Source organism: Lipotes vexillifer, unplaced genomic scaffold (assembly GCF_000442215.2).
Source record: "Lipotes vexillifer unplaced genomic scaffold, Lipotes_vexillifer_v1.1 scaffold1073, whole genome shotgun sequence".
NCBI lineage: Eukaryota > Metazoa > Chordata > Mammalia > Artiodactyla > Lipotidae > Lipotes > Lipotes vexillifer.
In genome coordinates, this window is record NW_006791304.1 from 1,140,333 (window position 1) to 1,156,487 (window position 16,155).

The following is a 16,155-nucleotide window of genomic DNA, read 5'->3' on the forward strand; positions in this document are numbered from 1 at the left end:
TACTTTCTTGGAATTTTTACTTCTTCTATGAACTGTCAATTCATGTTCTTTACCATTTTACTATTGGAGTCTTGATATTTTTCTTATTGATCTTTAAGAGCTCTTTACATATTTACAATATTAATTATTTGCCATATTTATGACAAAGAGCTCTATCTTGTTGAGATTTGCCTTTCAGTGTTGTGGATGTTTCTGATACACAACTCTAAAGTTACTACAGGGAAACAGGTTTTCAGGGACACTGAAAAACTAGAAGCAAAGACATTGCTTAGAGAATCTGATCCCTAAAATTCACAGTCCCAGAGGATGAGAATGTGGCTTTGCAGACATTACATTTAGCCTGAGAACAAGAAGGGACCGAGATATCTATAAAAATCTCCCTTTAAGGGTATGAATTCTTTCTGTAAGTTGTTCCTAAAAGGGATGCAAGTACCAAATATAAAATAACTGTGCTACATCATTCTCAGATCTGGCATGACTCTATCTCATTCACACAGAGTCGCTACAGATATACACCTTCTATTTCACATTCTGATATAATGAGACTCAATACATCTGCTTCTGCTCTCCACGGCCATTTCTTTTCCACTGGGTTTCTGTAACGTTGGCTATAGAAAATCAAGAACTTAATCGAATTTCCATGGATAGGGATGGGGGGTATAGAGAAAAAGCTCTTCCTGCCCATCTGTGGCCCACCTGAAATGTTGCAAATATATAATCAAAGCTTTCAATCTCTTCCCTTGAGATTTCTTTCAAGGGTTTTTTTTTTTTTTTTTTTTTTTTTTTTTTTTTCTTGCGTTATGCGGGCCTCTCACTGTCGTGGCCTCTCCCATTTGCGGAGCACAGGCTCCGGACGCGCAGGCTCAGTGGCCATGGCTCACGGGCCCAGCCGCTCCGCGGCATGTGGGATCTTCCCGAAACGGGGCACGAACCCGCGTCTCCTGCATCGGCAGGCGGACTCTCAAGCACTGCGCCACCAGGGAAGCCCTCTTTCAAGGGTTTTATACTTAGAAAATCTTTCACACAGAGGTCAGGTTAATAATTTTCATCAAGTTTTCTTCTAGTCTTTTGATAATTTGTTTCATACAATTAAAAAAACATTTATCTGAAAATAGTATTGATATATATGGTCTGGAAGGAAGCTCTAAATTTTTATTTCTTCAAACACCCATCTTTCCTAAGTCCTTCACTGAGTGATCTAGCCTCTTCCCCAACTGATTTGAGATTCATCCTGTATTATAACAAAAGAGCTTTAAATTATACTCAAATTTTATTTATTGACAATTCTGACCATACTGCTTTAATTATTAAAGTTTCTTCCAGAGAAACTTTAAAATCGTTTTATCAAATGCAAAAAACAAACAAACAAAAAAAAACAAAGAGAGAGACAAGGCATTGAATTAAAACTATAAACAATTAGATAAAAACTTGATACACTGTATTTAGGTTCTCTCCCATTAGTCCTACAAGAGTGGGGCCTGCCTTGCAGCCCTTTTTGCAATTGGTCCCAGCCAACCACACCCAGCCCAAGTACCACTCTCATTGGAATGAAAGCTCAGAAAGTTATGTGCACCTTGTTATTTCTCTGCTTCTAAGGGTTCTTAATAAATCTTATTTTCCATTCACACACACACGCGTGTGCACACACACGCATGCCACTGAGGTTCCGACCACCTAAATCTTCAAATATTGTGAATTAAACAATCTTATTTAGAAAAGTCTTGTAAGCTATTGTGGATGAAAAAGCAATAAATCTTATATGACAATTTTTTTTTTAATATTTATTTATTTGGCTGCACCAAGTCTTTGTTGCAGCGGCATGTGCAATCTTTAGTTGCAGCATGTGGGCTCTTAGTTCCCTGACCCGGGATGGAACCCAGGACCCCTGCCTTGGGAGCACGGAGTCTTAACCACTGGACCACCAGGGAAGTCCCTCATATGACAAATTTTTAAATTCAATAAATTACTGTCTAATCCTTGACAGTAATTTACAAGACTTAGGGCTCTGCAAAACATATGATGAAAATTTGTATAGTGCTACTAAAGGGAATTTACCTGATGAAATCTTTTAAGATGGAGAATTAGGATAGCTGGAACAGCAGAAATGAGCAATTGCTTCCTGGCATTAGTATAAACCCCTCCTGCTTTCTTTTCTGCATAAAATACAAGATAACAAAGTTACTTGTAAATTTCCATCTTATACATTATCTACCCTATAATACAGTAAACATTTAAATAGAAGCATCATACCACATTTTCAAAAATGTTAAAAAATAAATTAGACCTCTGATTACAGGGAGCCTCTACTCGTTCCCAAAACTCCACTAATATGAAAGGGAGTTTTTTTTTAAGGCACACACTTATAAGGAGAAAGAAAAGGGGAGGTGACACTTGCAACATAACTTTGGAAACTGGAAAGCAAATAGACCAGTAGTGACTTATGTCAATGCCCACCAGTCAAAGAACAACAGAAACACACCTGTAGTTGAAAAAACTGGGTCATTACTCATTGCAGTGAAAAGAGATCATGTATCATGGGAATGATGGGTCATTTCAATAAGAGGTTGTTAGAAAACACTTGTGATAGGATTTGAATATGGCTAATTGCATATTTAACTTGGATTAACGTAAGCTGGCATTTCTTCCTCTCCCATATAGATATTTCTTTAATTACTAATGTATTAATCATGTCTTTATTCTGATGCTTTGACATCTGGAGCCTTGCTGACACTGGAAAGGGCCTTTCCCAGATCTAGCTAATTCCTAGATACTAAACAACTTAAGTGTGCCTTTCATATGCAAGACAACCAATCCAAAGCCCATATCCCAACCACCTCCTTTATTGAGCTCTAATAACTCTAGGCCACTATTCACCTGCCCTAATCACACCAGAGCCATGTACCAGACAGCTAGGGACAGCCCCTATACTGCAGAGTCCACTGAAATTTTCAAAACTAGTCAATCCTAAGCCTGTCTATCCTGCCGCATCCATTCCTTCCCTTAGAAACCACAATAAAGGCTCTTGCCTGCATTTTCCCCCTTGCTCCCTCTGTCTCCTGACCAACCCTGGTGCTTCCCCTTGTGGCCCTGTGTGGCGTGGCTTAGCATGCCCCCTCCTCTTGGGAACTATAAGTAATAAACTATCTTTTCAGTGGCAATCGTCTCCTTATCTGTTAGACTCATCATACCTGAATAATAAAACCTGCATTTTGAAACAACTAGTCACTAAGTAATCAGAGTGTTCTCTCCATTTAATCAAGGCTAGAGGTACACCAGAAATTTCTTACGTGACAAATCCCCCTTTTCTACTTTTCTCTGGTCAACAAAACACAGTTATTATATTACTAGCTTTATAACATACAGTTACTTAAAATCTTCAAATTTATACTTATGATATGACTTTACACTAGATTGATGGGATTTATGAAGAACATTAATCTCACTAGTGTTGTAATTTTAAGTTTTACAGAAATTTTTTCTGGAAAGATTTCAGATAGCTAGTTCCCTGAAATAAGATTATCTGGGTTTGCATTTTTGAGGCAGAGATGGATACTTCCTGTCCTTCAATTTATTTCAACAAAAATCTATTGAAAAGTTTCTCTGCCCAGTCAGTGTCTTCAGTGTTGAGGTACAAATATGATAAGACAACCCCTGCCTCCAAGCAGCTATAGTACGCAGACAAGGTTCTTAGGCTTCTCTTTGTGGGATCTATAACCCACTAGTCACTGTTTATAAGATAATCCATGAATACTTTTAAAAAATTAAGCTAAATATTTACCTGCAGAACTGGTTTCCTTTGGGTACTTCTGTTTCTTTTCAGTACAGTTCTCACACAGAAGCTTGTTGTTCCCCATTAGTAATTCCATAGATGTAAACTGATAGAGACAGGACTGAATTGAACATTCTTTAGAAGTGGTTATATAGCTCTGAGAAAGGGTCTGAAAAGCATTTTGGGGGCTGTAAGACACCATATGCTTGCCCTCTGAAAAACACAAATTATTTGAAACGTTTAGTGGCTGATTTTCTCTGTCAAAATCCCTATCTCCAGTTACAGTGCTGCTCAAATGAAGTTCAGAAATAGCTTCAGCCACTCCCTCATCACCACCATCACCCTCCTTGGTGAGTGGTTCACTCTCTGACGGATGGCGGTGTCCATTTGTGTGCACATAGTATCCACGGCTGGATCTCAACAACAAAGTCTGCTTAGGAGCACTTTCAGACTCTGAAGCCTCACTGTCAGCACCAACACTACTTTCAGAAAGGCTGGCTTCTTTTTCACTGCCGTCGGTAGGGCTTTCAGTCAGAGTCGACTCAGTGTTCACGATGCTCGCAAACAATGAGGAGTCTCTATTCATTTCAAGGTTTTCATTTTTCTGGTATATGACAACAGCTTTATCTTCTCCAGGTGACAATTTTCTTGTACATTTTCTGCCATGAATTGGTTGATTCTGTAAGTTGATAGTGTTTTCAGAGAAAAGAATCTTGTGACCTTACTGAAAATAAATGCCAGTAAGTCTTATTTAAACATTCGACAATTTCTAAAATACTATTTCTAGTACCTCTGAAATCCATTTCCTAAATCTACCCAAAGTACAATCAATAGAAGATATGCTAACAAAAAGCTCTAATTTGAAAATAAATTTTTACACAAGAAACCAACAATAATGGTTACCTATTCATGGAGAGGGAACAGGACTTTTGTAGAACAGTGCTATGAAGGAGGCTTTTCAAGTGTAAACCTTTGCATAATCTCTGCAGTCTTGCCCCTTAAAGGACCTTCTAACAGAGTAAGTTAAATCTGGTAATACATCAATTTGCCAAGTTAGTACAAATCATATCATGTAAAAAAGTTTTTTTTTAATGAGGTGCAAATTCAGATTGATGTCTTTAAATGTATATGACTTAATTCATCAACCAGGTATGTCCCTAGAGAAATAATGGGTCTAGACAATGGTCATCAATGACTGATAACATTACAGAAAGAGAAACATCAAACATGATGTGCACCTCCTGATGGAAATATACACCACCACTTAAAAGTTTTCTTGCCAAAAATTAAATAAATAATCAAACTTAAACCTAATAAGGCCCTAACTGCCTTAGAGAGGAAACAAAAGGAACAGAGGCACCTCTTAACAACATGCAGATGAATTACTGCATGCAAAATGAACTACCACAACATGCAAACTGAATTACTATAACATGCAAAATGAAACATTATTGATGTGGGAATGTGAGAGACTGCTGAAAAAAATGATATGATTTCTTCAACAAATAAATTGCAAAGAAAAAAAAAAAGGTGGAATCTGTGGATTAAAAGACATTTAAAAGACATGGCAATCTATAGATCATTTTTAGATCCTAAATTCAGATATGCTTTCAAAAGCAAAAACAAGTATTTTATGAGACAACTGCAGTAATTTTAATTATGATTAGATGTTTATGCTAGTAAGAAGTTTTAAATATTTTAGGTACAGTAATGATACAATGGTTATGTCTTTAAAAAGCATCTTTTAGAGATATACATTTAAGTATATGATATTTGGGGGATTTATTTCAAAATAATCTAGGATGGTGAGGAGGAAAATGTGGGATAGATACAGATAAAACATGGTTAGCTGTGAGATGATAGCTATGACGCTGAGAAATGGGTACATGGGAGTTTATCATACTTCCTTACTTTTGTGTACTTTTGAAATATTTTTTAATAAAAAGCTTTAAAAAACAGATGTCTCACAAATGCATATAATCTTACCTTATCGTTAGATGAAGAATGCTTCTTGGTGGCTCTAGGTTGATGAGTATTTTCTATAGTAAGAGTGCCACTGTATTGACCACTATCTGTGTCCTGTAAACTTCTATATTTACTCATTCTTCCCAAAAGTACAGGTTTTGAAACCTATTAGATACCATATATATAACACAAAACTTCTTTAGGAAATAAATTCTGGATATCATCTACTGTTTAAAATTTCTAATTCATGTGAAATGTAATTTCCTAAACATTAATTCTCAAAATATGAAGCATAAAGGTTTAAATTCCTTGAGAATAAGAAATATATCATAGGGGCTTCCCTGGTGGCACAGTGGTTGAGAATCTGCCTACCAATGCAGGGGACATGGGTTCGAGCTCCGATCCAGGAAGATCCCACATGCCGCGGAGCAACTAAGCCCGTGCGCCACAACTACTGAGCCTGTGCTCTAGAGACCGTGAGCCACAACTACTGAGCCCATGTGCCACACCTACTGAAGCCCGCACACCTAGAACCCGTGCTCCGCCACAAGAGAAGCCACCGCAATGAGAAGCCTGCGCACTGCAATGAAAAGTAGCCCCCGCTCGCTGCAACTAGAGAAAGCCTGCGCACAGCGACGAAGACCCAACACAGCCAAAAATAAATAAATAAATTTATATAATAAAAAAGGAGAACTATATCATACTTTACGCATACATATACAAACTCCAATATCATGCACACTGTACAAACTCAATTACTGTATATAAAAAGTAATGATGCTCAGATATCTGATAATATACTCAACAAATGCCTAAATATATGAATTTATAAATGCCCTTCACAAAAAGACTTAAGGTTTTTTCTCCTTACCCTTTCTTCTATTATAGGAAGTGAAATATCAATAAAAGGATCTTTTACTGTGGAGATCTTAAAAAGAAAACATATTGAGAACTTCAGTTAGAATTCTAATATAGACAATGTAGTTTTGTAAAGTCTTAAAGAAATCAAACTTCCCAGGCAACTAAAATCTTAAGTTAAAAAACATTCCTGGAACAAACAGTAATTTAATTGGGTATAGCAACACACACTGTTAATCAAAACAAGGTATCCCAAAACGTCAATAAATGCAACCCAGCTGAATTTTATAATACTGTTAATATGATTAACCTGTAATACATAAAGTAACTTTAAAATAAACCGCATTTAATAAAACTGATTAACTGAAGATATAAACATATTTTTGGTGAAATTATGGCCATAAAATAAATAAAATATGAAATGTTAAGAAAAAGCCATGAAAAAAGCCAGAGAGCTTGACTGTGTTTTGTAGATTCTTTAGGATAATTCTATTTTAAAAGATACTCGGGCTTCCCTGGCGGCGCAGTGGTTGAGAGTCCACCTGCCGATGCAGGGGACACAGGTTTGTGCCCCGGTCCGGGGAGCCATGGCCGCGGAGCCTGCGTGTCTGGAACATGTGCTCCGCAACGGGACAGGCCACAGTGGTGAGAGGCCCGCGTACCGCAAAAAAAAAAAAAAAAGTAGATCAGCCTAAATTATGTTATGACATTAAATTATTTCTATTGGGATTACAATTTAGGGCAATGCGTAATTATATTAACATAGTTACTCTCTTCGCAGAAGTTTCTCTTTCATTTTCAATCCAAATGAGTAGCTAACACATTGGAGCATATTAAAATAGGCTAAATGAACTTCACAGGTGTGTCAAGAGGAAAAAGTAGATAACACATTTACTTAAAAAAATTATACATTATGTTTATTTTCTAGGAGTGAAGGATATATTTTTAAAAGACTTTTAAAAACTACTATGTAGTCACGTGTGACAAATAAAAATAAATGACTGCTGATGATTACATGTGAAAGAAAACAATAAAAACAATGTGACCATAATCTATTCCATGATGAAGTGAATTCCAAAGTACCTACATTTGCACATTCTTCACACATGACTGTGCTAGTTAATTCACCAATAAAGATACGATCTATGAAGTTCATTTTCACACCTTCTCTTCCATATGCTGTAAAAATAATACTTTTAATGCAAAAAACATGTCAACCATTAACCTAACAATGTAATAGGCTGTTTTTCCATTGAATCAAAAGAAATCTGAATAAGGCAGATATCGAGGACCATATTTAATAATATATTTCACTATATGATGTTATAATGTCATTTTCTTTTACAATTCCACAGAGAAAATGTGACTATCAACTACTGTAGTCTCAAAGAAATAGCAAACTGTTCTTAAACTTAAGAAGTAAAGTAAGTAGAGTATTAACCACTATTCATACCACACTCAACTGCTCCAACTAAACCCTTTAAAGCCTCTGTGCCTGTCCTAGAGGTAGATAGAGTGATGGGAAAAGAGATTATGATTTAGGACTACAGATGCCAGGACCATAACTATGGAAACAACAGAGTAGTAAAAGACAAGTAAACACTGCATAGGATAAAGAACTAACATGGCAATTAATAACTCAGTTATATATGTAACTCCTGTTACATAAAAATGTTAAAATTATTCTCTTTGGGAAATACTTATAAATAAAAGAAAATTATACTTATGATTTGCTTCAAAATAATATGTAGTTGGGGGAGAACAGATGAAACATAATACACCATGAATTGAATGTAATTTAAGCGGGGTGATGGGCACACAGGTACATGGTCTTCATTATACTAGTCTCTCTAATGGAAGTTTGAAATTTTCCATAGTAAACCATGGGGAAAAACATATTTAAAAAACCTATTCACTCCTCTTTCAAACTTTTCTTCTATCCTTTTTGGATCTCTACCTTCAAATTTCATGCAAACGTTTTAAATCATTTTAGAACATTACTTGAAGCACTGAATAACAGAGCAGACTTTTATCTGGATATATCAATAAATATTTATTAATGATGATGATAACTATTTAGAAGTTATGTTAAACTAAGATGTTTCATTAACAAAAATTGTACAAGGGATTGAAAATATGTTAAGATTACAAAACTGGAAAGAAGTGAAGGAATAAATGAGCAGTTATTCTAAACATGCACTAGATGGCACTATCTGAAAACAAGAGAACATGTATACTTGAGAGTCTGTATTTTTCAAAATCTTGAACCTTTAACTGCACATAAAGTTTTGTCATATACAATCATAATGTATGTATATTTGTTTATAAATTACAGACGTGTAGTATGTACACATAATGCTACCCAAAAAAAAGATGTTAAAAAAGAGAGTAAAATACAAATAATATTTTTAAACATTTTCTATAAATGATGACTACACATTACCACTAGTTACTATCTCAAGGCAGAATATACTTTCCAGACAAGGTAAATCATTAATAACATGGGATATAAATCTACACTTAAATACTGATCACTGTAAATGATCATCTTTGATTAGTTAATCACTGTTTCTGTCTCATATTTTGGCTGATGAAGAGTCAACATTAGGAGTAGACATTTATGCTTGATTTAATAGTATTCTCATAAATAATGGTTTCCTTGCAGGAATTTTTGGAGCACTGAAGCATTTTGTCTAGTTAAGACTAGACAATATCCATAAATCCACCTATCTAAGCACACTTCAACTGCAAAATGATACAATGTGATAAAAGTGAACTTCTAAGCGAGGCTGCTACTTTCAACAACCTTTCAAGTCTCCCATAAGATACTTCACTTAAGGGCATCAGTGTCAATCTGTATATTTGATATTATTTTTGTATTTTAAAATTCACATGGATTCTAACTTTTTCTTTCGATGACTCAGACTATCTTGCAGCCACAGAAGTACACCCTCCTTTTAAGGCCATTAGTTCACATAATGCTCAGTTCCTTTCCCTGCCCCGAAAAGAAACTTACAATATTTTCTTCTAGAAAAAAGTTTTAATAGTGAAAGAGTCAACATACCTTTGACTTTTTTTCTAGTTTCATCATCAGCAGTTTTAGTAGTTGGGTTGTTAAATGCTTTGAGAATGCCAGCTTGTATTCGCTATAAAACAAAGTAATAAGAATTTATTAAGAATCTATACTAGAATATATTCTTTCAAAGCATTATTTTGTGTTCCTGTAAATAGAATCTGGTTTTAGTGCCCATCAACTCAAGCCTCATCCTCTTAATAAGAGGAGGACTTTCAAACAGCAAGGTACAGTGGATCTCAGTTCCCTAGTAAAATAAAATGAATTTTTTAAAAAATCAAATATGTCCTTTCTTCTAGTTCTAAAATTCCATTAATGAATAATGCTCTAATGCCAAATTCTCCCCCAAAGAAAAGTCAAGATTCCCAAGTTTAGGTTCTCTCTTGGGTTTAAAGCATTTTCCTCAGTTGACAAAAAGCAAGCAGCCTAGTCTCATTTTGCTTATAGGTTTAGAGTAAGTTCTCCTTTTCCCTTCTCTCCCCTATCTCTCCCCGTCTCCTGCCCCCTCCCTCCCTCTCCCCCACTCTGTCCCTAAAATGATTTACTCCTTAATTAGGACAAACAGTAACAAATAGACCATAGGAAATTTCTTACCTATGAAGAAAATCTTAATATAAATATATAAGAAGCTATTAAACTGGTCACTATGACCTCCATGTAGATTATTTTACTTATAAACATAGATGACTAAAGTCCAGAATATTCTCCACAGCAAGAAGAAGAGCCCAAATCTTAATTGTTGTTTTATTTGAATTTAGTTGTCAATAACAATCATGTGTTAAAGTCATTAGCAGCTCTTAGTAAATGATAAAGTTTATGGTTCCACATCTCTTGCATGCGTTTTAGGAAAGATCCAACCTCACAAAAAACTCTCAGAATAAAACTATATATATTCCAAAAATAAAGACATTTAAGCGAATAAATTATCATCTTTTACACTAATTATCGTCCTACTTAGTGGATGAATTTAATCTTTAATTCACATTTTAACGGTGGGGTGAGGGGAAAGCTTATCAATTATTCTCAAAATATATTTTTTAAGTAAAGTCTTAATCACAGGTTTTCATATATGTGAAACCACTGTTAGACCTGGACTTCTTGGTGTGAAAATGATACATAAATCTGCTGTTAAAAAATTATTGTCAGAGAAATTAAACCCAACTGCAGACTTCCCAGAGAAAAATAAAACTTTGCATATCAGAATCCAAGATACTTCCCACTGTTCAGAAGAAAATTCACAGCTTTATATATTTAAATCAGTTGAAAAGAATAAAAACAAATGAATTAAGCAGCCAACTTATAAATTTAGAGAAGGACATCAAACCAAACAAAAGTATAAGGAAAGAGTTAATGAAGATAAAAGTAGAAATTGAAGAGAATAAATGAATCGAAAGCTGACTCTTTGAGTAGCAGGGACAAATAAACCCACCAACTAATCTAAATCAAGATAAGGATGAAAAGCCCAACATCACACATCACAAAAAAGGGAAATCAATAACAAAATTAAAGACTTTGTAAGTAATCGTGAGAGACCACTTTGCTCAACTCTCACGCAATTACATTTGAAAATTCAGGGAAAAAGATAGATAATTTTCCAAGAAATTAAACCCGGAAGAGACAGAAAATTTTCCAGCTTTCAAAGGGAGGAAAAAAAAAAGAATACTGTTAAAGTCACTGAATTAAGTACTCCCTACAAAAAGCTCCAGGTCCTAACAATTTCACAGAGGAATGTCACTAAACCCATGTTCCAGGGCACAGAGAAAGGGAAACTTCCAAATTATCTTCATGAAGCATAATATTGGTACCAGAGCTGACAGGGTGTACACACACATATCAATATCACTCATGAAAAAATTCTAAATAAAATATCAGCAACAGAATACAGCAGCACATTAAAAGAACAGTACAGTATGACCAAGAGGCTTTTATTCTATTAATGCAGGGATATTAGGGAAATCTATTAATATAAGCCATCATATACACTGAGAAAAAAATTATAAGATCAAATCCCTTGATATTCCCTATTCACTACTATTATTCACCACTAATGTTTTAGTTGATGCATTTGATAGAAAAATAAATGTCAGAGGTCTAAAATATAAAGGAGATAAAATTATTTGCAGATGATATGACTTTTTACTTGGAAAAGCCAAAAGAACCAAATGAAATAAAAAACTACTATAATAATAATAAGAGAATTTAATATGGAATATATAAATATAATGAAGTAAATTGCCTTCACACACACAAACAAAAGCCAGTTAGAAGATATAGAAGATGGACCTAGAGACTGTCATACAGAGTGAAGTAAGTCAGAAAGAAAAACAAATATCGTATATTAATGCATATATGTGGAATCTAGAAAAATGGTACAGATGAACTGGTTTGCAAGGCAGAAATAGAGACACAGACGTAGAGAACAAATGTATGGACACCAAGGGGAGAAAGCGGGGTGGGGGGTGGTGGTGGGATGAATTGGGCGATTGGGATTGACATGTATACACTGATGTGTATAAAATAGATAACTAATAAGAACATGCTGTATAAAAATAAATAAATAAAATTCTAAAAAAACAAACCAAAAACAATAAAAAAGAAGATATAGAAGAAAACAACCCATTTATAATAGCAACTAAAAAGAAAATAACTAGGAATAAACTAAACAAATGTGTAAGATCTGAATGAGGAAAACTTCAAAACACTTCTGAAAGAGACAAAAGAAAACTTGATCAAATTGAAAGACACACCGTGTTCCTGGACAGGTCCTACCATTACTAACATTTCAATTTCCCCACCTCCCCCACCCCCGCCCAATTTATTCATTTAACACAATTCCAGCGAAAATGGCAATAGTATGTATGAGGTTTAGGGTTTTGTTTTGTTTTGTTTTAATGTGAGAGGTTGAAGGGAGAGATCGGTTCTAAACTAGATATGGAAAAATAAATAAGAATAGCAATGAAAACTCTGGGGAGGAGGGGAAAGTGTAGTTAAGAGTTGACTGGTCCTACTAGATTTACTAAATGCATTAAAATCTTCATAACTGAAAGTATGACTCTAGTATTCAAACATATAGGCAAACAGAAACAAGGGGAAGTTGAGAAATAAACCCAAAGACATATGAAAAATTAGTATAATTAGGGTGTCACCAATTTAGTAGGAAAAGCATACTATACTGTTTGGATAGGATAGCCAAATGGGAAAAAAGGAAATATCATGGAAAAGGATAAATTTCAATGGATCAAGATTTAGATCTAAAAATTAATCATAAAGAAGAAAACATGGGGAAATTCCTTTAAAATCTTGGAGTGGGAATGCCTTTTTAACTATGACTCAATAGCCAGAAGCCATAAAAAAATAAAAAATTTGAAAAAGATTTTTAAATTCAAAAAAAAAATTTAAGCTTTACATTTAAAAAAAAAGCTACTGCCACATTATAAGCAAAATCAAAACACAAATGACAAACTTGGAAACATATTGCCTGCCTAGTACACAAAAAGCTTTTAGAAATCAGAAAAGGATCAAAACCCAGTAGAAAAATGGGCAAAAAAATGACAGATGGAAAGATATTCAGCTTTATTCAAAAAGAGAGACATGTACACTAAAATTACCCTGAGATACCACTTTCTACCTATCGGATTGGCAAAAATTTTAAAGTGTGATACAACAGTATTTTGGTGAGGTTACTGGAAAACACTCTTCATATGTTATGTTGCGGCTAGAGTGAAAATTGTATGCCTATGGAGGACAATTTGGTAATAGGTATCAAAATTCCACATACATGCAATCTCGTTTCTATATTTATACAGATATACTTACACACATGCAAAATAACATATATACATTATTCATCATAGCATTGTTCATAAAAGAAAAAACACTGGAAACAACATATAAGAGATAATCGATAAGGAAATGGTTAGAAGTGGTTAAAAAGGAATTGGCTTAAAAAAAAAAAAGGACACTTCTTATTTTCTGATATGGAAAGATTGCTACAATATCCTACCTGATAAAAAGGCAGGGGCATATATAGTAAATGCCACTTTTTGAAAAAAGAAAGGAAAAAATATGCATATATGTACATATATATACATACACACCACCAAATGAGAGCATAAACCAAGAAAGACAATAATGCGGTTTACAGGCAACAGCAGGGCCAACACATAAGAGGCAAAGGGAATTTTCAGGAGCACAGTGAGGAAGAATTCCAGAATGATGCCTACACATCTAATGTGGGAGGCAACCAATCGAGAACGGAGCAGTGACACTTAGGATATGGACGTACTGCCAACACCAAGATCTCTTCTGCCATTTTACCATGTTTTTAATCTGAGAACAGAACATACAGGGAATGAGCTGCTAATGTTATTCTCCCCTCCATGCCCTGCTGCCTGGATCAGCAGAGGATACACATTACCCCTCAGAATTGTTCTGCTCGGGCCTATTCCTGACAGCCATGAGATGGGCCATGATGAACTCAGAAGCAGAAAATACAATACAGAGCAGTCTCCAACCTTTTGGGATCAGAGAGCTAGTACCTGGTCTCTTCTTTTTTTTTTTTTTTTTTTTTTTTTTTTTGCGGCACGCGGGCCTCTCCCCGTTGTGGCCTCTCCCATTGCGGAGCACAGACTCCGGACGCGCAGGCCCAGCGGCCATGGCTCACGGGCCCAGCTGCTCCGCGGCACATCTTCGCGGACCGGGGCACGAACCCGCTTCCCCTGCATCGGTAGGCAGTCTCTCAACCACTGCGCCACCAGGGAAGCCCTACCTGGTCTCTTCTACACCTCTGCCAATTGACTTTGACAGGCGTGGCTCAGAACACATTCATGATCTTGCCTACTGACTTCCCCAGAAAGAGTTCTTGTAAACTCTGGGAAGCCAAAGCCAGACTATGTTCCAGAGATTCTCTCATCTTTTTGGGGGGAAGCTTCATCCAATAATGGCAATAGGTTTGTGCTTGCTACCCAGTTTTGTTTGTTTGTTTGTTTGTTTTTTGCGGTATGCGGGCCTCTCACTGTTGTGGCCTCTCCCGCTGCGGAGCAGAGGCTCCGGACGCGCAGGCTCAGCGGCCATGGCTCACGGGCCCAGCCGCTCCGCGGCATGTGGGATCTTCCCGGACCGGGGCACGAACCCGTGTCCCCTGCATCGGCAGGCGGACTCTCAACCACTGCGCCACCAGGGAAGCCCCCCCCCCCAGTTTTATAAAACTAAACAATATATTATTTACGCATACAGAGGTAGCTCTCAAAAACTATAAGAAAAAGCAGTGGAATGATTTCTGTAAAAGTCAAAATAGTGGTTGCCTCTGATGAGGAAGAATTTTAAAAAAAGAACTAGGTAGTTTTTATGGTACTAATAACATTCTTTTTCTTTTTTTTTAACTCTGGGGGTGGTGGTAGGGAGAAGTACTAATAATATTTATAATAATATTATGCTTTAAACTATATGTATATTGGTACACATTCTTCTGTATGTGTGATATGTTTTACAATAAGTTTTTAACACCCTCTCCCAATAATTATGAAAGTGAGTTTTGTTTATTAACTAGCCTATGATCAGCACATTTTACTTCCTAGAACTGCTCTCTATTCTCTTCAAGTGTTATTTTGAAAGTTAATGCAATGTATACCTTACATATATACAAAGTAGGGTATAAAAGTGAACATACAGCAATCCACACCATGTCACACTCTCCTGAAATATATGTGAAGGAAACTGAAATAATGTGTCCCAGAAGCTATTAAATATTGAAATAATCTCCAATTCAGACTCAATAAACTTGAAAGTTTATATAATTTGGATATTGTCTAAGCTAAACTTGACTTTTATACCTTGAACAGAGAACTTATTAAACTAAAATACGAAAATTAGAATGGTGTGAATTCCATGTAAGAGAAACTTTTAATGGACTTAAATGAAAGATGCCAATAAATATCCATGTTCACCTATAAATATTTAATATAACTGTAAGAAGCCTCTCCAGCCACTAAAGATAAAGCCTCTATTTCAACTTAGAAGTCTGTACATTTATTCTACAATTTTGAACATTCAGACGACTTTCAATAGAAGTTAATGAGCCTTTACCATACTCTAAAATGTAAGCTATGATATCACACTTTTAAAAAAGAGTAAAAACAATTAAGCTGTTTAAATTATTGACTTTAAACTATTAGACTTTTGCTTTTTTATTTTATCCTAGCCACAAATTTATATTCTCTGCTCTAAACTGTTAAAGAGTTAGTTAATAGGTAGTTCATCAAGCTGAATAAAATAAATAGGCTTAGGTCCATTTCCAACCTTTCATTGTGCTTTGAACCATTTAGGTTTAAAAAAAAAAAAAAAAAAGACTCGTTAGGGAGTGACTAACAACCACGGCACATTAATCATTTAGCAGGACCCATGTTCGACTAGTTCAAATCTCCATGTTAAACTTCTTTTTTTTTTTTTTTTTTTTTTTTTTTTTTTTTTTTTTTCTTGCGTTATGCGGGCC

The 16,155-nt window shown here is 35.4% G+C and overlaps 1 protein-coding gene across 1 annotated transcript in view; it reads right to left on the reverse strand.

Moving 5' to 3' along the window:
* USP45 (ubiquitin specific peptidase 45) overlaps positions 1 to 16,155 on the reverse strand; it is a 60,126-nt gene that overhangs the window by 4,561 nt on the left and 39,410 nt on the right. Inside the window, exons 9-14 of the mRNA XM_007464308.1 lie at positions 9,657 to 9,738; positions 7,680 to 7,771; positions 6,606 to 6,662; positions 5,756 to 5,899; positions 3,779 to 4,448; positions 2,056 to 2,153 (exon numbers count right to left, since the gene is read on the reverse strand). Of these exons, the coding sequence (XP_007464370.1) occupies positions 2,056 to 2,153; positions 3,779 to 4,448; positions 5,756 to 5,899; positions 6,606 to 6,662; positions 7,680 to 7,771; positions 9,657 to 9,738 (1,143 nt within the window). The remainder of the gene's footprint in view (positions 1 to 2,055; positions 2,154 to 3,778; positions 4,449 to 5,755; positions 5,900 to 6,605; positions 6,663 to 7,679; positions 7,772 to 9,656; positions 9,739 to 16,155) is intronic.